Source organism: Lissotriton vulgaris, chromosome 3_1 (assembly GCF_964263255.1).
Source record: "Lissotriton vulgaris chromosome 3_1, aLisVul1.2, whole genome shotgun sequence".
Lineage (NCBI taxonomy): Eukaryota > Metazoa > Chordata > Amphibia > Caudata > Salamandridae > Lissotriton > Lissotriton vulgaris.
This window is the reverse complement of record NC_141689.1, coordinates 333,284-358,238: the sequence shown is the minus strand read 5'-3', so window position 1 is coordinate 358,238 and position 24,955 is coordinate 333,284. Positions and strand designations below refer to the sequence as shown.

General features: G+C 47.2%; 1 protein-coding gene across 2 annotated transcripts in view; it reads left to right on the top strand.

Annotated features, from left to right (window-relative positions):
- Positions 1–24,955, top strand: part of LOC147725787 (uncharacterized) — a 121,349-nt gene that overhangs the window by 80,537 nt on the left and 15,857 nt on the right. For both annotated transcript variants that reach the window (XM_086959939.1, XM_086959940.1), the window contains one exon: positions 9,570–10,469. In XM_086959939.1, the coding sequence (XP_086816065.1) occupies positions 9,791–10,469 (679 nt within the window). In that variant the 5' untranslated portion in view covers positions 9,570–9,790. The remainder of the gene's footprint in view (positions 1–9,569; positions 10,470–24,955) is intronic.

The window sequence follows — 24,955 nt, the reverse complement described above, 5'->3', positions numbered from 1 at the left end:
TTGAGATGTCATCAGTGATGTCATCAGTGATGTCACTGACCATGTCATGAATGATGTAATATGTGACATCATTAGCAGTGGATTGCGGGTCCGCGATATATAGTTAGTGCAACTAACTATATATGGAATTTCAATGGTTTTGTGCAAATAAAATAAGGTTTTTTAAATGCTAATCCCTAACTATATATGGTCTATAACCTATGGTTTTTTCAGTGAATTTTCAAGGTTTTGTAAATGCAAATTCCTAACTATATATGGTCTATAACCTATGGTTTTTTCTGTGAATTTCATTGGTTTTTTAAAAGCTAATATCTATAGCTGTAAAATATATTCTTTATTAAGTGACGTATCACGTAGCCCGTGAGACGCCTCATGATGCATCGCATAACCGTGACGTATCGTCTCTGCAGCGCAAACCAAACCCAAAACGTAAGCGCGCCAGAACACGCTTAAAGATATATATATATTTTTTTAACCTTAATTAGACAAAATCCACACGTGCACATATCACAAACGTTCAAAAAACACAATATGTCGGACTACCGTTACGCTGCCGGTTAGCTGCCCGGTTAACGTACCAGGAAGCACCTTTACCGCGAAAATCGCAAATTTTTTTTTTCACCCCCCAGGGAACTTTAATAGCCCCCTCATCAATCCTAGGGGTTCAGGAGGGGTCTGCCTTACCCCTTTCATTCATTTACACCTTTTTTTTTTCCACCTCTTGTCTCTCGATCCCACAGAGAGACAAGATGGCGGCCGCTCCAGACTGTTTACAATGATAACAGCCAATCAGCTTCTCCTCAGACTCCCGTTACACTGCCGATTAGCTTCCCGGTAGCTGCCCGGTTAGCTGCCCAGTTTGCGTACCAAGACGCGTCTCTACGGCGTTTGTTTTTTTTTGGCCCCACGTGGCTTTATAATATCCCTCTCATAAATCCTAGGGGGTCAGAAGGGGTCTACCTTGCCCTGTTTCCTTCATTTCCCCCTTTGTTTTGGCCTCCTCTTGTCTCTCGATCCTACCGAGAGACAAGATGGCGGCCGCTCCGGACTGTTTACAATATTGACAGCCAATCAGCTACTCCTCAGACTCCCGTTACACTGCCGGTTAGCTTCCCGGTTAGCTGCCCGGTTAGCTGCCCGGTTCGCGTACCAAGACGCGTCTCTACGGCGAAAAAATCAGATTTTTTTTTTTTTTTTGGTTACACTGCCGGTTAGCTTCCCGGTTAGCTGCCCGGTTAGCTGCCCGGTTCGCGAACCAAGACGCGTCTCTACAGCGAAAAAATCGGATTTTTTTTTTTTTTTTTTTGGGCCCGGCGTGGCTCTATAATATCCCCCTCATCAATCCTAGGGGGTCAGGAGGGGTCTACCTTGCCCCCTTTCCTTCATTTCCCCCTTTGTTTTGGCCTCCTCTTGTCTCTCGATCCTACCGAGAGACAAGATGGCGGCCGCACCGGACTGTTTAGAATGTTGACAGACACCGGAGAGCCAATCAGCTTCGCTTTGCAAAGTTCCGATACGCGAAAAGTTCGCGAACCGGTTAGCTGCCCGGAGCGCTGTTACAGATATATATCTTGATTTAAACGTTAATTTCTCAAAATCCACTGAAGCACATATATTGAGACCTAGCAAAGGCACATCGGGGTACCAGTCCCTACAATTTTGCCAAGTTTCGTGGAAATCCATTCAGCCGTTCGGGCTAAAAGTGAGTCCAACCGCCCTATGGAAATTAACATGGGAAAAACGCGTTTTGGGACCCCCCTTTTTTCTCGGCCCCCCCTTGACGAACCCCCCCCAAATTTTCTGGAGCTGCTCAGAAACAAAATGTGCCATTTTCCTGAAAATTTCAGCCGATTCCGTCCACAAACGCCAAAGTTATTAGACATAGAATTTTCAAAAGTCCCATAGGAAAAAAATCCTAACTATATATACCTACTGGCTATCGCCAGTAGGTAATATATATATATATATATATATATATATATATATATATATATATACATATATACATGTTATGTTCATGAAAGTGTGAAAAACACTGTTAAAGCTAAAAAGCCACCTGATTACAAACAGAATTGCTTTATGTGTAATAAAGATGAGACCTATGGCATTTTGTGCACTAGTGCCTTTAGGCAAAGAGTACAGGTTTGGAGTAAGGTTATGCTGTTTTTGCAGATTGAGTAGTAGAGAGTGAGTAGTACATAGTGAGTAGAGAGTACTAGAGAGCAATAGAGAGTGAGTACTGGAGACTTAGTAGTTTGATCAGTAGTATGATTAGTAGAGTGAGTAGTTGAATATGAGCAGTAGAGAGTAGTAGTAGGGAGTAGAAGTTAGTAGAGAGTGAGTAGTAGACTAGTAGAGAGTAGAGTTGTAGAGAGTAGAGTAGTAGTGAGTTGTAGGCAGTAGTATAGAGAGTAGTATAGAGTGAGTAGTATAGAGTGAGTAGTATAAAGTGAGAGTAGGAGATTGTGTGTTGTAGAGAGTGAGTAGTAGAGATTAACGAAGAGTACTAGATAGTAATAGAGGGTAGTAGAGTGAGTAGTAGATAGTAGAGTGAGTAGTAGATAGATTTAGTAGTGAATAGTAGAGAATGAGTAGTAACATTGAGTAGAGGTTGGAGAGCAGTGGTTAGTGAGTACTAAAGAGTACTAGAGTGTAGTAGAGAGCGAGTAGTAGATAGTGGAGAGAGTAATAGAGTGAGTTGTGAGTAGAGTGAGTAGTAGATAGTAGAGTAGTTAGTGTGTAGTAGAGAGTGAATAAAGAGTAGTAGAGAGTGAGTAGAGAGGAGTAGAGTGTGAGTAGCAGAGAGTAGTAGTAGAGTGAGTAGTAAAGAGTTAGTAAAGTGTATTACAGAGTAGTAGAGAGTGAGTGAGGGTATTGAAGTGAGTAGTAATGAGTAGTAGAGAGTAGTATAGAGTGAGTAGTATAGAGTTAGTAGTAGAGAGGAAGTAGTATAGTGATTTGAGAGTAGAGAGTGAGTAGTAGAGAAAAAGCAGTAGTGAGTAGAGTAGTAGTAAGTAGAGTAGTAGAGTGAGTAGTATAGTTAGTAGAGTTGTAGAGAGTGAGTAGTAGAGTTGTAGAGAGTGATTAGAGTGTGAGTAGAGTAGTAGAAAGTGAGAAGTAGAGAGTAAGTAGTAGAGAGTGTGTAGTAGAGTGAGTACTATAGAGTAATAGTTATTAATATAGAGAAGTAGAGTTGTAGAGTACTAGAGTGAGTAGTAGTGAGTATAGTTAGTAGTAGAGAGTGAGTAAAGAGTAGTAGAGTGAGTAGTAGAGAGTAGTAGAGTGTGAGTAGTAGAGTGATTAGGGAGTATGAGAGTTGTAGAGTAAGTAGTAGAGTGAGTACTGAGAGTAGCAAAGAGTGAGTAGCAAAGAGTGAGTAGTGGAGTAGTACAGTGTTAGTAGAGAGTACCAGTGAGTAGTAGAGATTTGTAGAGAGTACTAGAGTGAGTAGTAGTGAGTATAGTGAGTAGTAGAGAGTTAGTAGAGTAGTAGAGTGTGTAGCAGAGAGTAGTAGAGCGAGTAGGGAGTATTAGAGAGTTGTAGAGTAGTAGAGTGAGTAGTGAGAGTATTAGAGAGTGAGTAGTAGCAAGTACTAGAGTAGAGTAGTAGAAAGTGAGTAGTAGAGAGAGTAGAGAGTAGTAGATGGTGAGTAGTAGAGAGTTAGTAGTAAAGAGTAGTAGAGAGGGAGTAGTAGAGAGTAGTACAGAGTGCGTAGGAGAGAGTAGTAGATATGAATTGGCTTTTATAAAGCGCGGCTTACACTCCATGGAGCATCTTGGCGCTAGTCATAACGTGTCACAGAGGAGAAAAAGGGAAGCTACATAACACTAGGTGAGGGGGAGAATTTAGTGGATCTGAAAGTAGTTTGTAAGGTGTAGGGGTTAAATTAGCGCTCGACAAAAGGTGTCAGAGGCATTAAAGATCCAGGTTTTAAGGGCCTTTCGAAACAGGTTCTCTGAGGGGATCAGACGCATGTGGGCTGGGAGCTTGTTCCAGGCTCTGGCTCCCAACACTCCTAGGGATTTTCCTCCTTTTGTAGTGAGTCTGAACCTGGGGACCACCAATAGGTTTAAGTTGGAAGATCTGAGTGAGCGGGAGGGAGTATATCTTCCAGACCTTTGGGACAGATAGGTGGGACCCGACTGGTGGTAGGCTCTGAAAGTGGTTAGTAAAATTTTAAATAATACTCTCTTGTGAATAGGTAGCCAGTGAAGGGTTCGAAGTGCTGCTGAGGCAGATGACTTCCTAGGTAATCTCAGCACTAGGCGGGCGGCAGCGTTCTGAACCATCTGCAGTTTGTGCAGAACAGCTTTGTTGGAGCCTGCGTAGATGCTATTACAATAATCCAGACGGGTTGTGATGAGGGCCACTGCTACCGTCTTTCTAGCTGCCAGGGGGAGGAGGTCGAAGAACCTTCTGAGGCCCTTAATAATGTTGAAGCAGGACCCTGCCACAGTGCCTGCTTGTTGTTTGAAAGATAGTTCTTCATCAAACCTAATCCCGAGGTTGCGGGCCGACTTGATGGTGTTCGGCGGGACTTCGGCATCTTGGGGCCACCAGAGTTTAGGGGAGAAAATGTTGTCTTGGCCGAAAGGAAGGATTTCGTTTTGCCTGAATTGCACTTGAGGTGGTGGGTTCTCATCCATTCAAAAGTTGCGGTGAGACAGTCTCTCAGGTTTTCTTCTGCTGTAGTTGCGTTGTTGTCCAGGACAAGGATGAGCTGAGTGTCATCAGCGTAGGATATCGTGCTGATGTTGAAGGATGTAATGAGCTCAATCAGCGGGGTCATGTAAAGGTTTAAAAGAATTGGGCTCAGGCTGGAGCCCTGTGGCACACCTGTTTTTAGTGCTTTTTCGTCTGAGCGGTGGCTTCCTAATATGGTAACTTGTTTCCTATGACTGAGGAAGTTTTTCAGCCATTTCAAGGCAGTTCCTGTTAGTCCCGATTCTGCCAGGCGGCCAATTAATACGGGGTGTGAGACCGTATCAAAGGCCGCCGACAGATCGAGCAGGATCAGGACGGCTTTTTTTCCTTGATCCATTGCTATCTTGAGAGTCTCCCTGTGTGTAGAAGGGCTGACTCCATAGAATGTTTAGCTCTGAAGCCTGCCTGGCTGGGATGTAGCAGGTGTTTATCCTCCAGAAATCTGGTCAGCTGTTTGTTTACCGCCGTTTCTGTAAGTTTGAACAGCAGTGGGAGCAGTGAGATTGGACGAAGGTTGGAGAGTGTGGTGGGGTCAGCTAGGGTTTTTTTCTGCAAAGGTTTTACGGCAGCAAGTTTCCATTCAGATGGAATGGCGGCAGTGGCCAGAGAGGAGTTGATGATAGCTTTAGATTGTAGAGATTGAGTAGGAGAGAGAGAGGGTAGTAGAGAGTGAGTAGTAGAGAGTGAGTAGTAATTCTTATCTTGACTGCCCTGGTTATTCCTCATTTCCCCCCTAATCCTGGTCTTTAACTCAGAAACTATAATTCCTTTCACTTGGGGGTGTTCAAGACCCAACTGTATGAAAAGACAGCTTAGGTGGCAGTTTCTGGGTCTGGGGCATTGTCAGGTGGCCGTTCCTGGGTTTGGGGCATTGGAGGGTGGCAGTTGTTGGGTTTGGGGCATTGGCAGGTGGCTGTTACTGGGTTTGGGGCATTGGCAGGTGGTAGTTCTTGGGTTTGGGGCATTTGAAGGTGGCAGTTCCTGGGTTTGGGGCATTGGCAGGTGGCTGTTACTGGGTCTGGGGCATTGTCAGTTGGCAGTTCCTCGGTTTGGGGCATTGTCAGTTGGCAGTTCCTGGGTTTGGGGCATTTGCAGGGGGCAGTTCCTGGGTTTGGGGCATTGGCAGGTGGCAGTTCCTGGGTTTGGGGCATTGGCAGGTGGCAATTCCTGGGTTTGGGGCATTGGCAGGTGGTAGTTTCTGGGTTTGGGGCATTGGCAGGTGGTAGTTTCTGGGTTTGGGGCATTGGCAGGTGGCAGTTCCTGGGTTATTGGCAGGTGGTAGTTCCTGGGTTTGGGGCATTAGCAGGTGGCAATTCCTGGATCATTGGCAGGTGGTAGTTCCTGCGTTTGGGGCATTGGCAGGTGGCAGTTCTGGGTTTGGGGCATTGGCAGGTGGTAGTTCCTGGGTTTGGGGCATTGGCAGGTGGTAGTTTTTGGGTTTGGGGCATTGTCAGGTGGCAGTTCCTGGGGCATTCACAATAGAAGGAACTCCCTCGTGACCTCTTAATTTTTCAGAGTATACACTCCAATTATTATGGGCATAATCATATCAAAACAAACCACACTTGTTTTACTTTCTCATTGTTTTTATTCTTGAAATAATTTTTTCATTCAGTATTTTCTTTTTTCATTATCTATACTACTATTATAAAGAGAGAACAGACACCTTTTGGCAAGGTAAACTCGGGAACCACAGTGCCAATCCACACACCCAATACATTGTTGTAATCCTCCAGGTGTGTAGATGGACATAGGCTGCATAAAATAAAAAAAAACATAAATTAAAGTTTAAAAACAAAGTAGTCCCCTAAAACAAGCGCCGGCCGCGACATAGCGCTAACCGCGACCTACACCTGCGTGGTGACGACAGGCGGGGAGGAGCGGTGACGAGCGGCGACGTGCTGCGAGGAGTGACGTGCGGCGAGGAGGTAAGGCGAGGCGGGATGCAGGAGCTGGTCCGGGCAATGTCGGTGCGGGCGGGGGCCCGGAAGTGGGGGCTAAGTCCGGCTGAGGTAAGGCAGAGGCGGGAGGCGGGCGGGCGGGAGACGGGCGGGAGGCAGGCGGGCGGGCAGCGGTATACGCAATGTTGAGGTGGGCGGGGGCTGGGGGGGCGTTGGGCCCGGCCGGGACTAAGCAAATGCTCAAAATGCAGCCCCCAGCCTCCTTCTGCCCCCGAGCAACGCCGGGGCGGGCTGCTAGTTTTTAGTATAAAAAGGTTTCTTTCTTATCACAATTTACATAATTAACATAAAAAGATCAAAATACAAAATTCATTATTCCTATACCACTATACAATTAATAACTATATCTCCAGGTAGAGAACTGAAACAAACACACCACTCACTCTCACTCTTCCACATTCACAACTTCATATATCTGGACTTGTTAACACGTCTATTGGTTTTCGATCTATTGCCCAATATATAGCCACTCTAGTTAGTGGGATTTTACAAGGACTTGGGCAACGTGTTTCGGTGGAAATTAACAGCGATGGAGACCACCTTCATCAGGACCTGCCATATAGGATATATGTTCTCTTTACCCCTGGGATTATTCTGATTTAAATCTTCGGTGTTGCGTTTTAATAGTTGCTCAAAGATTTCTAGTAGTGCAGCGACCACAGTTTTAGCTACCTTGAGTTAACTTTATCAAGCAGGAAGGGGAACTTCAGTCTTATTTTAATTTAAGCACCTTGGTTCTCATCGATGGGTACACTTGTGTCGCATCAATACTGTAACATCTGTGGTTTAATCTGTAGTTGGCACGTATAGATCACTTTCAAATTGTCTTGGATGAGGTAAGCACCTTAAATTTACTTCTTGTTTTGTTGTTCAATTTTCTTCTTTGAAAGAGATATTCGACCATCTAAATCTCCAGTTTACATCTCATTCGTCAAATCACTGTTTAGTCCTGCATTCCTCTCCTTCGGCGCCATGCACCAAGCATCGAGATCCTTCTATTGTGATTGTTTTTGCTTTCCCCTCTTCTCCTTGACCTGAAAGAAATTGACTCAGGGGGGTTCCGAAAAACTTTACTTAGTTCCTGGGGCATTGGCAGGAGGTAGTTCCTTGGTTTGGGGCCTTGGCAGGTGGGAGTATCAGGGTTTGGGGTATTGACAGGTGAGAGTGTCAGGGTCTGGGGGCATCGACAGGGGGCAGTTCCTGGGTCTGGGGCATTGGCAGGTGTTTAGCATGAATGGTGACGCCAGCCAATGGAAAAGAGGGGCAGGGCTTAACCTCGCTAGTGAAACTCACTCTACATCATTAAATCTCGCCAGCTCGACTGCACATGTGCGCAGTCTTTCGCAGGCCGAGACCTAGAAAGGGGTATTTGGTCATAAAAAGGGTAAAGGAATGTTTATCAACACCTGTGACTGTGCAAGAGAAGACATGACAACACTTCTGGTAACATTGTCTTATCCACGTCCAATTTGTTTTCGAATGCCCGACTGTTATGAGAATGAGAGTGAAGGAAAGCATATTTGAAGACAATACCAACAGAGTTAAAATGCCAAAAGGAGTGGGGTAAAATTAAGAAAGCCCATGAATATCGGTAAGTACATTAACCACATACTTAATTTAGGGAAGAGGAGTTAACGTTGTGTTTAATGAGGCCATAAAACAAGAGACTGACGGGTAAGACCGTGTGAATTCAGTTCCGAAATAGTATGTCGAGGCAGAGGTGAGTGCAGGGAGGATAAATTAGAGTTTAAAAATAGGGAGCAATGGAAACTTCATGGTTATGACTAGTAGCAACATGAGAGGTGTGGTGAATGTAGAGAAGTATGGAGAATGCATAGAAATGCATTTCATAAGAAGCAAAACGTATAAATAAGGAAACATGAAGCACTGATTGGCAGACTATTGATTCTAGTCTGAAACAAAGGGGAAAGATACAGATCATTTACAACCTCATACCAGGGAGAGAATCTAGATTTAAAAAATCAGTATAGCTGCCTTCTATTTCTAGCAGACCTGCCATCAATGTTTGTTCACCTCTCCCGTGTCATTCATTGCTTTACAGCAACTTGGAAAAAAAAAAAGAAGTAGCTTATGCCATATTCAAACGTGTCAATGGGGTGACATTCCTCACATTCTTTCGAAACTGATACACATTTCAGCAGGCAAATATGTACTGTTTATTGCAAAAACATAGCCTACAACCTATTGATTATTTACAAAAGTCCACCCGTGTATTAACCATAGTAAGCCTTTGCAGCTTAAAGCATCCATAAACAAGCATTTGCAATGCAATAGGTCTCGCAAATATTAAAGTTTGACCTATTGATATTGCACTATTTAGCAATGCCAATAGCTCCAACTTTAATAATGCGAGACCTATTGCATTGCAAATGCTTGTTTTTATTATTGTCATTTGACTTTACACTTTGAGCGTGTGCAGAGGATCTTCTGCAGACTACAGTCTTGTATACCTCTCTTCACAGATTTCTTGATTAATGGGCATCCGTTTCACTGTCCTCGAATCTTCATATTGCTACTTAGGCCCCAGCCGATGGAGCCAATTAGTGTATTTAAGTTCTCTCTGTTCCTGCTTTACCCTTTGCTATGACCGGCAACAGAAGTTGGACTCACACTGACCCTAATGATTTTCTCTTGGTGGCATAACTCCTCCTTCTGCTGCTGCAGAGACCTACCGCCTCTCTAACATGCCCTTACCAATAATGCGGAATTACACTCATGTCCCCTGAAGTGCAACGCTTTTCTTTTTACACAAATCATGACCAAACATGAAATCCACTGACATGTCTTTTTATGGGGTAAGAGTCCAAATAACTGAGTTCACAAATAAGTACAAAGTAATTGTTTCATGATCTGCAACGTCTTACAATTGTGTTTCTGTTTCAGGTGTGTCCTACATCCTCCTCATTTGAGGTGCTTTTCAGAAAGTTTGGTGACCGGAGAAATTGCGACTCATCTAAATTCCAAAATGAGCATCTATTGATTTGGAGCAGTACTCAGCTTTTTTTTCAACCCGTCTTGCTATCCGTACAGTCAACAGTGTTAAACACCCCAAACATTTGGATTGCAACACCTCCCAAAGTAAAGTGAAACTGAACTGCAGCAGCATGGAGCTAGGACACAGTGCGGAAAGTACACAGATCAAGGTGGAATCACTGGTGCAAGTTATTCAGGAGGCACCAGTCACTGAGCAGACATTGCCAGGGGAGCTCCTAAAGACATCCGAATCGTTGGCCAATGATATCAAGTGTGTGAAGATAGAGCCTGAGGATGACCCCGAAGAGTTTCTGCTGGCTTCCGGATGTTCAGCTGAAGGATCCTTGTGGATAAAGGATTCTTGTGAAGCTTCGTCTTCCATGTCCGCAAGAGATGCTCATGTCTCCAACGAAGGTTTGCCGCATCGTACAGCTGAAGACTATGATACACAGAAAGGTATCCTCCTGGATGAAACCGAAATGAGTGAAGAAAGCTTCCGTAAAAAGTTCCGTAATCTTACATTCACACCAGAGGTCAGACTGCAAACTTTGGCTAATCAGCTGGAGGAGTGGTGCCGGATGTGGTTAAAACCAGAGATCCGTAGCCCAACAGAAATAGTGGACCTCATCATATTGGAACAATTTGTCCAGATCCTACCACCAGGTGCTCAGGATTGGTTGAGCCATCTCAAGGTGCAGTCCATGAAAAGTGCTGTCCTGTTGATCGAAGGTTACTTGGCGAGTGAAGCTTCTAAAGGTTGCAGCTCTGATGCTCTGACACTCGTCTGTAAGGAAGAGGAAACCAGAGAAGGTACGAACGTAGCTGTGGGTTAATGATAGTGGAGCCGGGGTGAGTCATGGCAGTACCAGGGATCAGTGAAGAGAGTTGAGGGCTAATGACCTACTACTCGAAGACTAATCAACAGAGGAGGAAGATGATTAAGGAAGTTGGAGTCTAATCAGAGGAGTGATGTGAAAGGGCGTAGTGTGTATAAAGGTAGTTGTGGCTAAGTGATGGGAGTGCGGATGGGGGGGCAAGAGCAGCACTGTGTGAAGGGAGCAGGAATTTAACGAAAGCGACTGCAGGTTTATTGAGGACATTGCGGCCGATGGAGTGAGAAGCGAGCAGGGGCCACTAAAGGAGCTCGGGAATAAAGGAGAGAGCAGTGGGATATTGAAGTGCTCTTAGTATTATTGAATGGAACGCCCAGCTCATCTAGGAAGCTCAGGCTAATGATGCTCTCGTACTAGTCCATATGGAAGAGGAAGCAAAGGGGGTTGTGGTTACATAACAAGCGGGTGGATCATGCTAAAAACTGGGGAAGAAGATGAATGAAGAGAGCTTGAGATTAATGAGAAAATATAAATAATTGGGTGGTCATTGAGGTCAAGTGGTGGTCTGTGAAGGGAACAGTGGCATAATGGAGGGAGCCGGAATTGGAGGGGGCACGCTGGAATGTGATGGGAGGCAATAGAGGGGGCTGGAGGCAATGGAGGGGGCTTTAGGCAATGAAGGGGGTTAATAGGCATTGAAGACGGTGGGGGTCAGTGGAGGGTGCCTAGGAGAAGGGAAGGGGTCAGTGGGCCAGTGGAGGGTGCTGGGGCTCATGGAGGATGCTGGGGGGCAGTGGGAGGATGCCGGTGGGAGGGTCTGGAGGACAATGGAAAGGTCCATAGGGGGGAATAGAACGGGTCCAAGGAACAATGAAAGGGCCCAAGGGGCAATGGAGGAAGCAGAGGGACAATGAAGGGAGCTGGGGACTAATGATGGCCAGTGAAGGGAGTGGAAGAATATTGAGGGGAGCTGGGGTATGTTAGAGGGAGTTGTGGGTCGTTGGTGGAAGATGAGGGCATTGGAGGGACAGTGGATGAGCCAGCAGTAACAATGGACAGATGGGGGACGATGGAGGTTAGCCAGAGTCAATGGAGGTAGCTGGGGTACAATGAAGGTAGCAGAGGGACAATAGAAGTAGACTGGGTACAGTGGAGGTAACGGGGTACAGTGGAGGCAGATAGGGAAACAATGGAGGTTACCTAGAGGTCAATAGATGGAGCTGGGGTGACAGTGAATGTTAGCCAGAGTCAATGGAGGTAGCCGGGGGCCCATGCAGGTAGACTGGGGACAATGGAGGTAGACTGGGTACAGTGGAGGTAGCCGAGGGACAATAGAAGTACACTGGGTACAGTTGGGAAACAATGGAGGCAGATGGGGATGATGGAGGTTAACTAGAGGTCAATGGATGGAGCTGGGGTGGGGTGCAGTGAAGGTTACCAGAGACAATGGAAGGAGCCGGGGAACAATGGAGGTAGCCGGGGTACAATGGAGGTAGCCAAGGTACAGTGGAGGTAGCCGGGCTACAGTGGAGGTTACCGGGCTACAGTGGAGGTAGCCGGGCTACAGTGGAGGTAGCCGGGGTACAGTGGAGGTAGCCGGGGTACAGTGGAGGTAGCGGGGTACAGTGGAGGTAGCGGGGGTACAGTGGAGGTAGCCGAGCTACAGTGGAGGTAACCGGGCTACAGTGGAGGTTAGCGGGCTACAGTGGAGGTAGCCGGGGTACAGTGGAGGTAGCCGGGGTACAGTGGAGGTAGCCGGGGTACAGTGGAGGTAGCCAGGGTACAGTGGAGGTAGCCGGGGTACAGTGAAGTTAGCAGGGGTACAGTGGAGGTAGCCGAGGGACAATAGAGGTAGACTGGGTACAGTGGAGGTAGATGGGAAACATTGGAGGCAGATGGGGACGATGGAGGTTAACTAGAGGTCAATGGATGGAGCTGGGGTGCAGTGGAGGTTACCAGAAACAATGGAAGGAGCCGGGGAACAATGAAAAGAGCAGAGGGATAATGAAGGGAGCTGGGAGATAATCACCAGTGAAGGAAGTGTGAGCCTGGGGTCGCTGGCGGGAGCTAGGGGGACACGGAGGTAGCTGGTGAATGAAGTAAAGAGCTGGCGGGCAATGTGTGTACTGCGTTATCGCTGACCAATGAGGAGTTTCCCTATAACTTGAACATGATCCAAGACCGATATTGGCCCAATATCCGCCTCGTCTGTCAATCCTACCTAGGTATTGCTTAACAGTACATAACCATTGGTGAATGTGTACGATGAACATGCAAGAAGAAAGTGAAGGCCGTCAAGGCAGGGTGTAACTACCGAGGATCCCACACTGCATTAAAGTTGCCTGTGAGTATAAATTCTCCCTGGGCTACCCCTGCCTGCATTTCCAAGAAAATTACGAGGTTTCCATCTCGGGATGAATTAGGGCATAGACTGTGGCCACCATAAAGAGTTGTCCCCCTATTACGCCCACCAGGATGAGAGATCTCCCATCTCTATCTGCCCAAACGTCTTGCACTGTCATGGGGAGGTTGCGCTTCAGTTATATTGCCACCAACCACCCCCTTTCTTTGATGGCGGCTGAGGAGTGATAGCTTGTAGGTTACGACCTGTGCTTCAGTTTATCCTGGTCTGCGCATATTTTGTGGGTTCCTATAGACAAATTATATCTGGCACGTGGCTTCCCAGTCCATGCCAAATAGCCCCCCATTTATTCGAGTTCAAAAACCGTGCATTAAGTGAGACAATCTGCAGCATTGCTCTGTGCGAGTGGTGCGTGCATTGATGTTAAGCGGTAGTGGTCAATGAAAGGATGTCAGTAAGGCGGACCCGGTAGAGACCCCTCACTTCCACCCCCAAAAATGTCCCCAACATGGAAAAAGTAGAAAAAAGAAAAAAACGAATCTAGTCAAACCACAGCATTTCGCTACCACAGGGTGCAACAACCGGGGTGCACTGCACCCCAACGATCAAGGGTGGAAGGCGGTGGCCTCCAATGTACATGCTGAGGAGGGGCAGGAAGCCTGTCTCCGTGGCCAGGTATGGGCATCATATCTAGGGGTTCTGCCTAATCTGATCCAGACCACTGCAGAAAGTTTGTGGCTCTCCCTTCCTCCTCCGTCGGCTACAGCCTAAGAACCAGTATATGTCCCAGATGACGAACAAGAGCTCACAAGGTCTCACTGCAGGCAAAGACATTTCTCCTCCCAGAAAGCATGGGGTTTGCTGGGTGCCCCTCAGCAGTGGGTCGTAGGACAATCTGAGACCTGTGCATACCCATCCCACAAGCAGGCGAGGCTGCTGCTGTCCAAAGTTCTCTGCAGCATTCAGGTCCAAGCATAACAACAAGTTCACTTCAGCTCCTTCCCCCTGTAAGCAGCTGAGTGGACCAGAGCTGATCTGGGTCTCTGTGGGGGGCAGAGGTGGGAGATGGAGGAGGGTCTCTCCATGTGTCCAGTGCATTGACCCCCTTGAGTTGCTCCATTTATTTTTTATTATTTATTAAGGAGTTTTATATAGCGCTAGCCTGACCGGAGGGTATCGCAGTTTTTGAGCAAGATTCAAACAAAAAGCAGTATTCTACATATAAGTTTGCAGTCCAAGTGTGCTGAGCAGCATTGAGGTAGTCTGTGAGTCCTGAGATAACCTCATAGAGTGCACGCTGTCTTGGGGTTGAACCAATTAAGGGGGGGGGGTGGGAGCAGTTGGGGGTTGAATAGCAGGAAGGAGGTAAGTCTTAGAGCTACAATGCCAGAAAGAGACGACAAGCAGGGGATAGTGTTTTGATGGTGGCTATTCATTCGGGAGGGAGCGGTTGGGGAAAAGGACTTTAAGTTTTTTTTTATTTAGTGAAGGACGGGATAGTCCTGATACCAACTGGGGTGGCGTTCCAGATTTTGGGTACGTTTTCGGCGAAGGACCGGGCAGCAGTTTTTTGTTTGCGAGTTTTCATGGGGATGAGTAGTAGGGTACTGGAGCTCCTGATGTTCCTTGTCTGAACAGCCCTCTTGAGTTTGGCAGACAAATACTCCGGTTTCCATGTGTGCAGGTCTTTGTGTGAGGCAAGCAGTTCAGTATCTGACACACAGTTCGATTGGGAGCCATTTTAGTTCTCTGAGTGCTGGTGAGATGTGATCGTATTTCCTGATTCCATTCTAGTTGCTGCGTTGAGAGTAGTTTTGAGAAGGGCTAGTTGAGATTTTGTTGTACCAGTAAGGGTGGCATTCCCATAGTCTAGTCTGGATAGCACCAGTGATTGGGTGGCTTGTTTGAGGTCGTTGGTTGGGATGAATGGTTTAATTTTGTTAAGTAACTTTATGTTGACTAAGGCGCTCTTTGTGGAGTTCTTGATGTGTTTGGCCATGTCGAGTTATGAGTCTAGGGTAATTCCTAATGATTTAACAGAGTGGGTCAGAGTGTGATTGCCGTTAAGAGCATCCAAAGCTTTTAGCCATTCTGACATATGATGGTTCTCTTTGTTGGAGATGAGGAGTATTTCGGTTTTGTCTTGGTTGAGTTTTAAGTAGTTAAGAGACAGCCAATGTTGGATTTCTTTTAGAGTGACATTTAGTCTGTGAATATCATCAATGGAGGAGGTTTCAAGATAGATTTTGGTGTCATCTGCATATAGGTGGAAAGGGATGTTAGCATTTTTGAGTATGGTGGTGAGGAGTTCCATGTATATGTTGAACAGTTGAGGTGAGAGCACATATCTTGGGGACACCCCTGTTGAAAGGGTGTAGGTCAGAGGTAAAGTTGTTTATTTTTATCATTTGTGAGCGGCTGTGTAAGAAGGAGGAGAACCAGCGTAGGACCACCTCATCAGCTCCTACCCTTTCTTGTAGAGCCTTGATGAAAAGTTGGTGATCAACCGTGTCAAAGGCTGCCAATAGGTCTTTGAGGATGAGGAGGCAGCATTGGTCGGTATCAAGGGATTTGTGGATGTCGTCTGTGATGTTAAGGATCGCGGTCTTGGTGCTGTAGCCTTTTCTGAAACCCGATTGGTGGGGGTCAAGAATGTAGATGTTATCCATGTGCTGAGTCAGGATTTTGGATAGGAGGGGGAGATTGGGGACTGGTCTGAAGTTATTCAGTTCCTTGGAGTGAAGGCCTGTGGTTTTTTTAGTAGTTGCATGACTTGGCCAACTTTGAGGCATTCAGGTAAGATGCCAGTTCTCAGGGAGCTGTTAATGATCTTGCACCAGAACGGGGCTATGGAGAGACTCCATTTTTTTGGTCAGTTCGGTGGGAATCGGGTCAAGGATATGAGAGGCTGGTTTGGAGGTGGAGATCAGTTTGAGGATCTCAGTTTCCGGGATGAGGTTGAAGAACTTCCAGGTTTTTGTGGGGTGCTTGGGCGAGCTATCAACTGTCACTGGAGGCAGGTTTTTGCAGACGAGGTTGATGTTGATGTCCAGTGAGAGCTCAATCTTGGTGATTTTATCTGCGATGAAGTTGGCAAAGTTTTCACACAAGTCTTTGGAGGCCTGTAGGGATGATTCCGGGGGTTTGGAGCTTTGTTGTCTGATGATTTGGAATGGTTTGTTGGGCCTGTTTTTTGCGTTGTCCAGGGCGGCGCAGAAGAAGGTGGATTTTTTGCTGCTGATGTGTTTTTTGTATTTCCTTCAGGCAGCTTTTAGTTGTTCCAGTAGGGTTGAGGAGGGGTTGCTCCTCTATAGTGTTTCTGTAGCTCTTAGTTGTCTTCTTTTGTTGATTTCCGTGTTGAACCAAGATCTGGATGGGATGTTCCTGTTTTTTATGTGTTGTTTTAAGGGGGCTACTTGATCTAGAATGGATGTCATATTTGTGTTGTAGTGGGCGGTGAGTTCTGTTGTGGATAGATCGTCCATGGAGGCAGTGAGGAGAGAGTTAACCCTTCTCTCTAGGTCAGTCATGTTAATCTGGGTGAAGTTTCTAGCCCATTTCGGAGGGTTTTGGGTGGGGGGTTTAGGTGTGATAGGCTGAGTGAGGTTGAAAAGGATTAAGTGGTGGTCGGACCAGTCTGCGGTGGTGCATGACATTGTCGTGCTGGGCGATAATGCCGTCTCGGATTGCTCCTTTGTTATGGGTTTCCTCTAAGCAGTGTTGGATAAGGTTGTTGCTGTGAAGCAGCTCCTTCAGTTCTGTATTAGCAGGTTGTTTTCTTCATTCCAGTGAAGATTGAGGTCGCCCAGAATAAGGTTGTTAATATCTCTGAGGGAACAGTGGGCAATGAAGCCGGACAGGTGTTCTGTGAATGTGATGGTGTTGCCTAGCGGGTGGAAAATGAGGCCCGGGTTATCTAATGATGTCTGTAAAAGAGGAGCAGAGACACGTATTGAAGAACCTGCTCAGGCTGTAAGTGACACCAAAGTCAGAGGCATCCAAGCGTAAGGGGCTAGCACAGTGAATCCGGTCGATCATGATCTCAGGGTGGCTATCTCCCAATAGCGAGGAGAGCATCACTGTGACAAAAGCTTCCAAAGCTGCATTTGAAATCTCCTCATTGAGGAGCCCTAGGGCAGAGGTTCTCTCTTTGCGAGTGATTTTTTGAGTCTCTAAGTTTTTCCAAGGTGGCCGTCAGCTGAGTTTCCATAATTGTGCAGGTCTCCGCCATGCCTGTCTGGGCAGTTGCCACCAAATCCAATCATCTCTCTGCGTCCAATACTCGCTGCCCCACTGAATCGAAGGGTTGCTATTTGGGTGTCAAGGACCCCACAAGTCTTACCTGTGACTTGTGAAGTGATCTTGCAGAGACGACATGAGCCACCACCACTGAACCCACCTTACCCCCAAACTGACATGAACGCAGTTTAGGGTGATGATGGGCACGGGGAAGAAGCAAGAGAACGTGAGATGATCTTGAGTGCTTGTGAAGGGAACCTCTCTCAGTTTGGGGACCCACTGGGTATACCTGACCGCTGTAGAGGAGAAAGAAAAGCCCCTTAGTACTGGACACAAACACACAATCAATCCCTTCTACTCCTCCTAGTATACGTAAGGAAGGTTACAGTACCTGTAGAGGTTGTCCTAAGGTAACTGTGCTCCAGCGTGAGGTAGAGATAATTCAGCTGTGGTGCATCCACTGCTATGTGACCAGAATCAGCAAGGGCGCTCCCAGTGCAGAGAACCAAAATCAGCAAATGCGCTTCCAGCGCGATAAGGCAATACAAAATAAATGCGCTCCAGCGCAGTGTGGCAAGGACTTAGGCAGGAGCGCTCCCAGTGCATAGAACCAAAATCAGCAAACGCGCTTCCAGCCCGATAGGAAATACAAAATAAACAAATGCGCTCCAGCGTGATGTGGCAGGAACTTAGGCAACGGCGCTCCCAGTGCGTGGCAGGCACAAAGAATAAGGCGCCTCCAGCGTGTTGCAGGCAAACCGGCAAAGACGCTCCTAGTGCGTGGCAGGCACGAAGAATAAGGCACCTCCAGCGCGTTGCAGGCAAACCGGCAAGGACGCTCCTAGTGCGTGGCAGGCCCGAAGAATAAGGCGCCTCCAGCGCGTTGCAGGCAAACCGGCAAGGACGCTCCCAGTGCGACGCGCCAGCAAAAGAGTCTGTGCTCAGCGATGTGGGAACAGGAAGGCAGGCAAAAAGATACGGCGTGAAGCAGGAGAGCCGTTAGCAGAGAGCAGGTCAATGCGGTAAAGCGTCACCACTGGTTCCGGTATTCGAAGCACAGAGCGGGCGGAAACCACAGTCCTTATGTGGTTCCCCTGGAAGTGCTTGGGTTCACAACCGCGTCCGGAGTGCAGCTAGACTGCTAACTCCTCCGGACCGGAAGTCGGGCACACCTCATCGTCAGAGGAAACGGAGCCGCAGCCCTCCCGCAAGCACACAGTAAGCTACGCCACCGGACCATGACAGCACCCCCACCAAACACAGCCCCCTCCCCTACCCCACCTAAGAAGCCTGAATCAGGGGTGGCCGGGCACGAGCGGAGGGGATGGCCAAGGTGAAAGGCCCTAACCAATCGGGGAGCATTGCGTACGTGAGACAAGGGTTCCCAGGATCGCTCCTATGGACCATAGCCCTTCCAGTCCACCAGATAGAAGAGCTTACCCCGGGTGCGACCGGAATCGAGGATAGCCCCGACCTTCTATTCCACATGGCCGTCCCTCAGTATGGGAGCAGGAGGAGCGGATATATCAGTCAGGGTGAACAGCACGCAGGAGGGACACATGGAAAACAGGGTGCACCTTCATGTGCGATGGCAGGGTGAGTCTCATGGAAACACGATTAATCACTCGCTCGATAGGAAAAGGATCCACGAAGCGGGGCAACAGTTTCTTAGAACCATGTACGTTGAGGTTACGTAAGGAGAGACATACCCTGTCCCCAATTGCATAGGCAGGTTCCAGTTCCCGGTGTCGGTCAGCATTGTGCTTGTAAGTCTCCTTAGCTTTTGCCAACTCAAAACGGGCTTCTTGCCAGAGGTTGCGGAGCATAGTGTGGTACGCTCGTACGGTGGGGAAGGAACAGGTCGTTCTCTCCTCCCAGGGTACCGTCGATGGATGCTTCCCTTGGAGACAATAGAAGGGAGACATGCCTATAGCTGAATGGGTATTGTTGTTGTAGGCGTATTCCACCATCCATAGCACGTCTGCCCATTCCTTGTCAGTCGTTAGCAGTAGGCAGCGCAGGTATTGTTCCATGATGTGGTTTGTCCTTTATGCCTGACCGTTGGTCTGTGGGTGATACGCTGAGGACAGGCGGACGTCCATGTCCAAAGCTGTGCAGACCTCCTTCCAGAACCTTGACACAAACTGAGGACCCCTATCTGTGATCCAGACAGACGGTATACCATGTAGACGGACGACATTGTGCAGAAAAATCACAGCCAGTTTTGCCGCCGAGGGCAGTTTCCTCAACGGGACGAAGTGTGTCATCTTGGTAAGATGATCCACAATGGTCAGGATCGTGGTATAACCAGATTTGGTAGTGGGAAGCTCAACCACGAAATCCATGGACAGGGTATGCCACGGATAAGGAGGCGCCGGAATGGGATGCAACAGGCCCACAGAAGAACCCGGCAGGTTTTTCCCTGGGCACAGACCACACAACGGGCCACGTATGACTGTACGTCTGTATTCATGGTAGGCCACCAAAAACGTCTTTGCAACAAGTCCAAGGTCTTGTGATATCCTGGGTGGTTGGATAGGGAATGGTCATGACACAAGTACATGGCTTGTTGTTGATTGACAGCCCACTGTATGTAGTACTGTTCCCCTTTGTACAAGAAGCCATTCCTTAATGTCACTCTTTCGTGTGCCTTCACCAGGGTAGCAGGATTCACTTGACTGAGCTTCGTCCGTAATTGGGTAAGGAAAGCGGAGGACAACACCACACCTTGAAAGCAACCGTCAGGTATGATAGGAACAGGTTAAGCAGCTGGCGTGTTCTGTTCATCCTCTTCTAGACGAGACAAGGCATCTGCCTTGGCGTTTTCCCTGCCTGGACGGTACGTAATAACAAAGTTGTATTCGTTGAAGAATAGGGTCCAATGGAGTTGTCTGGCGGTCAGAGCCTGGGCTGAGCGGAGAAACTGTAGGTTCCGGTGATCAATATAGATGGTCACCGGGTGTTTGGCGTCTTTCAGGTAGTGGCGCCAAACATCGAACGCCGTTTTGATGGCCAGTTGCATTCAGCTGGTTGCCGTTTCCTGGAGTAGAAGGCCACTGGGTGTAGTAGTCCCGTTTCAACGTTTCTCTGTGAGAGCACCTCACCCATGGCATCTCGTGATGCATCCGCTTCTACTATGTACGGCTGTTCAGAGTCCGGGTGTATCAGTATGGGAGCTGTGGTGAACTTGTTCTTGAGGTCTAGGAAGGCTTGTTCCGCTGCGGTGTCCCAATAGAACCGTACACCTTTCTTAGTAGTTTAGTGATGGGACTCACTATACCGGAGAAACCAGTGATAAAGCGACTGTAGTAGTTAGAGAAACCCAAAAACCCAAAAAATCTTTGGACTTGCTACCTGTGACCTGTGAAGTGATCTTGCAGAGACGACATGAGCCACCACCACCGGACCCACCTTACCCTCAAACTGACTTGAACACAGGTTAGGATGATGATGGGCACGGGGAAGGAGCAAGAGGACGTGAGATGATATTGAGTGCTTGTTAAGGAACCTCTCTGTCAGTATTGGGACCCACTGGGTATACCTGACAGCTGTAGAGGAGAAAGAAAAGCCCCTTAGTACTGGACACAAACACACAATCAATCCCTTCTACTCCTCCTAGTATACGTAAGGAAGGTTACAGTACCTGCAGAGGTTGTCCTCATGTAACTGTGCTCCAGCGTGAGGTAGAGATAATTCAGCTGTGGTGCATCCACTCCTATGTGACCAAAATCAGCAAGGGCGCTCCCAGTGCAGAGAACCAAAATCAGCAAATGCGCTTCCAGCGCGATAAGGCAATACAAAATAAACAAATGCGCTCCAGCTCGGTGTGGCAGGAACTTAGGCAGGAGCGCTCCCAGTGCATAGAACCAAAATCAGCAAAAGCGCTTCCAGCGCGATAGGAAATACAAAATAAACAAATGCGCTCCAGCGTGATGTGGCAGGAACTTAGGCAACGGCGCTCCCAGTGCGTGGCAGGCACAAAGAATAAGGCGCCTCCAGCGCGTTGCAGGCAAACCGGCAAGGCCGCTCCTAGTGCGTGGCAGGCACGAAATGAAATTTGATTTGTAGAGCGCATGGCTGCCCGAAAGCGTCCCAGCGCTTGCTTAGGGAACCCGTCCTGGTATTCCCCTGCGAGATAACCCATTACTGGCCATCCCCAAGGTGAAAGCCAGGCATCCCGCTGCGAGGGGCCGTTGAGGAGATTAAGCAAGCTATTGCCCAGAGTTACAGAGTGGGACTCCATGATTGGAATAGGCACCGAGGCAAGAATTGTCAGGTCCGGGGAAATTTTGAGCCCAAGACCCGCCGAGGCGGGGAATTGAACCCTGGTCCGGGCCAGACCTCTGCATCAGAGTCTGCCGCTCCAACCACTTGAGCCACACTTCTCCACGAAGAATAAGGCACCTCCAGCGCGTTGCAGGCAAACCAGCAAGGCCGCTCCCAGTGCGTCGCGGCAGCAAAAGAGTCTGTGCTCAGCGATGTGGGAACAGGAAGGCAGAAAAAAATCTACGGCGTGAAGCAGGAGAGGCGTTAGCAGAGAGCTGGTCAATGCGGTAAAGCGTCACCGCTGGTTCCGGAATTCGAAGCACAGAGTGGGCGGAAACCACGGTTCTTATGTGGTTCCCCCGGAAGTACTTGGGTTCACGACCACGTCAGGAGTGCAGCAAGACTGTTAACCTCATCGTCAGAGGAAACGGAGCCGCAGCCCTCCCGGAAGCACACAGTAAGCTACGCTACCGTACCATGACAGCGGGTATCCAAGTCAACTCAGAGGTCAGCTACACTCTTAGTTGAGCCCATCCTAATTTCCACTAGACTTTCCAGGAGCTCTGCCTTTGTCAGGGCCATCGCATGGGCTATGGGGTGTCCGTCTGCAGTGTCTGACCATGGGGGTTTGAGGTATGCCTAGAGAGCGATCTGTGCAGCTTATTTCTTTTTAAGGGGCACAAAGAGGTTCACAGTTCATTGTACTTGATGGTCGGGGAAGCTTTCCCCCATAGCTGTCTCCCTCAGCTCGGCTCCAGCCAAGCCATCGAGATTCCAGCTCCAGTCCAGAACACTATTCCATCAGTGATTGTGCATCAGGAGGGCCTTTGCCAACTCCCCAGGGGCTCCATTCCCCAGCCAGTTGCGGCAGTCATCTTGGACCAGCATCCATTGCGGAAGCCATCTTGAAGGTGGCATCCATTGCGGAAGCCATCTTGGAGATGGCATCCATTGTGAATGCCATCTTGGAGGCGGCGTCCATTGTGGATGCCATCTTGGATGTGGCATCCATTGTGGATGCCATCTTGGAGGTGGAATCCATTGCGGATGCCATCTTGGAGGTGGTGTCCATTGCGCCGCCATCTTGGAGGCAGCTGCTGTGGTCTGCAGATCACATTTCAGCAGCTCCAGTCGCGCTCGCAGGTGTCGGTAAGCAGCTCAGGGACAGCAGCGCCTCGTCTGTAACATGCCGCCGGGAGATTCGCTGTGTTTGCTGCATTGTGGCTGTCACCCACGGTTGCTTAATAGCTGTGACCTGCGGGAGCGATGTTGAGAAGTGTCTCACCGCTCTGCCATCTTAGCCGCGCCCTCCCAGTTTAACCTTCTTTAAGAGATACCAAAGAACCTTTGGGAGCATTTTTGGGGATTTCTTCTGTTCTCAAATAAATTAATCGCACACACAGATTTGTAGCATGTACTTAGTTTGGCTATCCTGGCTGGTCTGCATCATGAAATTCGAATGATTGTGCCAGGACAGCATGCTTATTCATTGTGTTCAGAAAAAAATGGATTTACTTTTCTATCACAACAAGATGCGCCTGTGAGTTAAATTACAGTGAGCTGATGTCAATCTTGCCTTCCAGGGAAGAGTAAAGTTCCACACCTGATTCTAATTTCTCTTGACGTACAAGGAATTGTCAGAAGGACACGTTCCATTCTATCTTAAGTTCAGGAATACGAGCCAAAATAAATAGTTTAAGCTTTTTTGCAAATGGATGCAGTTTGAAACCTGTGAAAGAGAGTTTGTTGCATGTATTGCTGTTGATACATGTGCTCTACACATTCCTACCGTCTAGTGTTGGGTTCAGGTGTTTGCAAGTTGTTTTTTTTCTCCAAATAAGTCTTTCGAGTCACAAAATGTAGTGACTCCTACCTTAGTTGGCAATGTGCATGAGCATCGACTTCATGTTAGTTTATTTTCCACCATTAGGTTCGGACGTGTAGTGATGGGGCACTGTGTTCGGGCTGGCTTTGCAGCACTTTCTGGTTCTTTCAGTTGCTTTGTCTGGTTTTACTGGAAGAAACTTCACTTGGTGAGCACTTTATTTTTTCTGCAGAGCGAAATGCAATGGACAGGTGAAGACAACAAGGACCCCCTGGGTAGTATATAGACTCCTAGGGCAGGGTAACAACTAGTGTGAGAAAAATCCCAGGACGTCTAGTGTACACTGTGAACAGTCGGGATAGGTCAGTAATCAAGCAGGAAAAATCAAACATATAACTATATCTATGCAAAATATGTATCTTTAATAAGTATTTGTTTAAAAACAACATATAGTGTGTGACCACGGGGTCAACCCATATAATAGAAGTAAAAAATGATTCAATTACAACCAGTTCAATTAATCAAAACAACATAAAATTCATAAACAGTACATAAAATTCATACACGAAGATGCATGTAATACGTCAAATATTAAAAAGAGAACATAAGAACTCGACGCGCGTTTCGGCAGTGAACCGCCTTCTTCAGGAGACATAGGATAAATCCTGAAAATACATATATGAAAGAAAAAATGTCTATTAAAATACATTCCATATATCAGCATATCAAAACATGACATTCCTTACTATCACACTAACCCTCCTTCTCGATTTGTCCAAACAGTGGCAATGATTAGCAGAAAGATCTCTGTCGATTGTACAGTACCTGACTAACTATAGCGATTCATGGATTGATCCTTCATAACTGGTTTCAACCTTTGTCAGAAAAACACATAGCTGATAGCCTATTTGTGTGATTTGCTGCTATACATTGGCTAGATTTCAAATGTTACATTATATCATATCGCCCCATTGATAGAGGTTGTGAATATGAAGTGAATTGAATCCTCTTATATTATTACTAACACAATGCAGACATAGAAATATGTTCATAGTACATAAAGGATTACTTACAAACATTGGATGCTCTATCCATACAGTAACATTGATGGAAGGTGATAACCCCTATAATTTGGATTACTTTCAGAGAGACGAAGGTTCTGATAATATAAGAGAAAAACATAATTTAGATAGAAAAAGAACCTGAGGAGAGATTGTTCAGGATGTAACTGAATGGGTCAAGATTACTGCGCAAGACATGTGGATAATCCTATAATAATAATAGAGGGTGGGGTATATCGGGGACAAGGTAAAGGGAAATATTTGAGATGCAAGAACCTTTAATTGCTAACATAATAGGTTGTTAACTATCATTATAGAGTTTTCAGGATGTACAAGTACATGATCCCCGCATTAGTGGCATCGTAATCAAAGCTAGGGTTGATGGAATAGGCGATATACGTAGCGCAGATCTGATCAATAAAGCAGGCGATGGTCCCAGTAATGACAAAGAGCAAAAACAAGTGTGAAAAACCTCTGTTGTAGGCATTACTATAGGAGATTAATAGTTACTATAGCCTGCATAAATATTGAGTACTTTCTCTGTTAATTGATTTTGTGTGACATCGCAGACTCCTAAGCGTCTCATTTACCCCGCGTTTAAATTACCTTGGATATTTATAAAGTGTACCGGAATAGTGATCCGATGAGTCTTGCTTGCTACTAGGAGGCTCGGGGAGGGAAAAGTAAAAAGGTAGATTCTGTGGATAGAC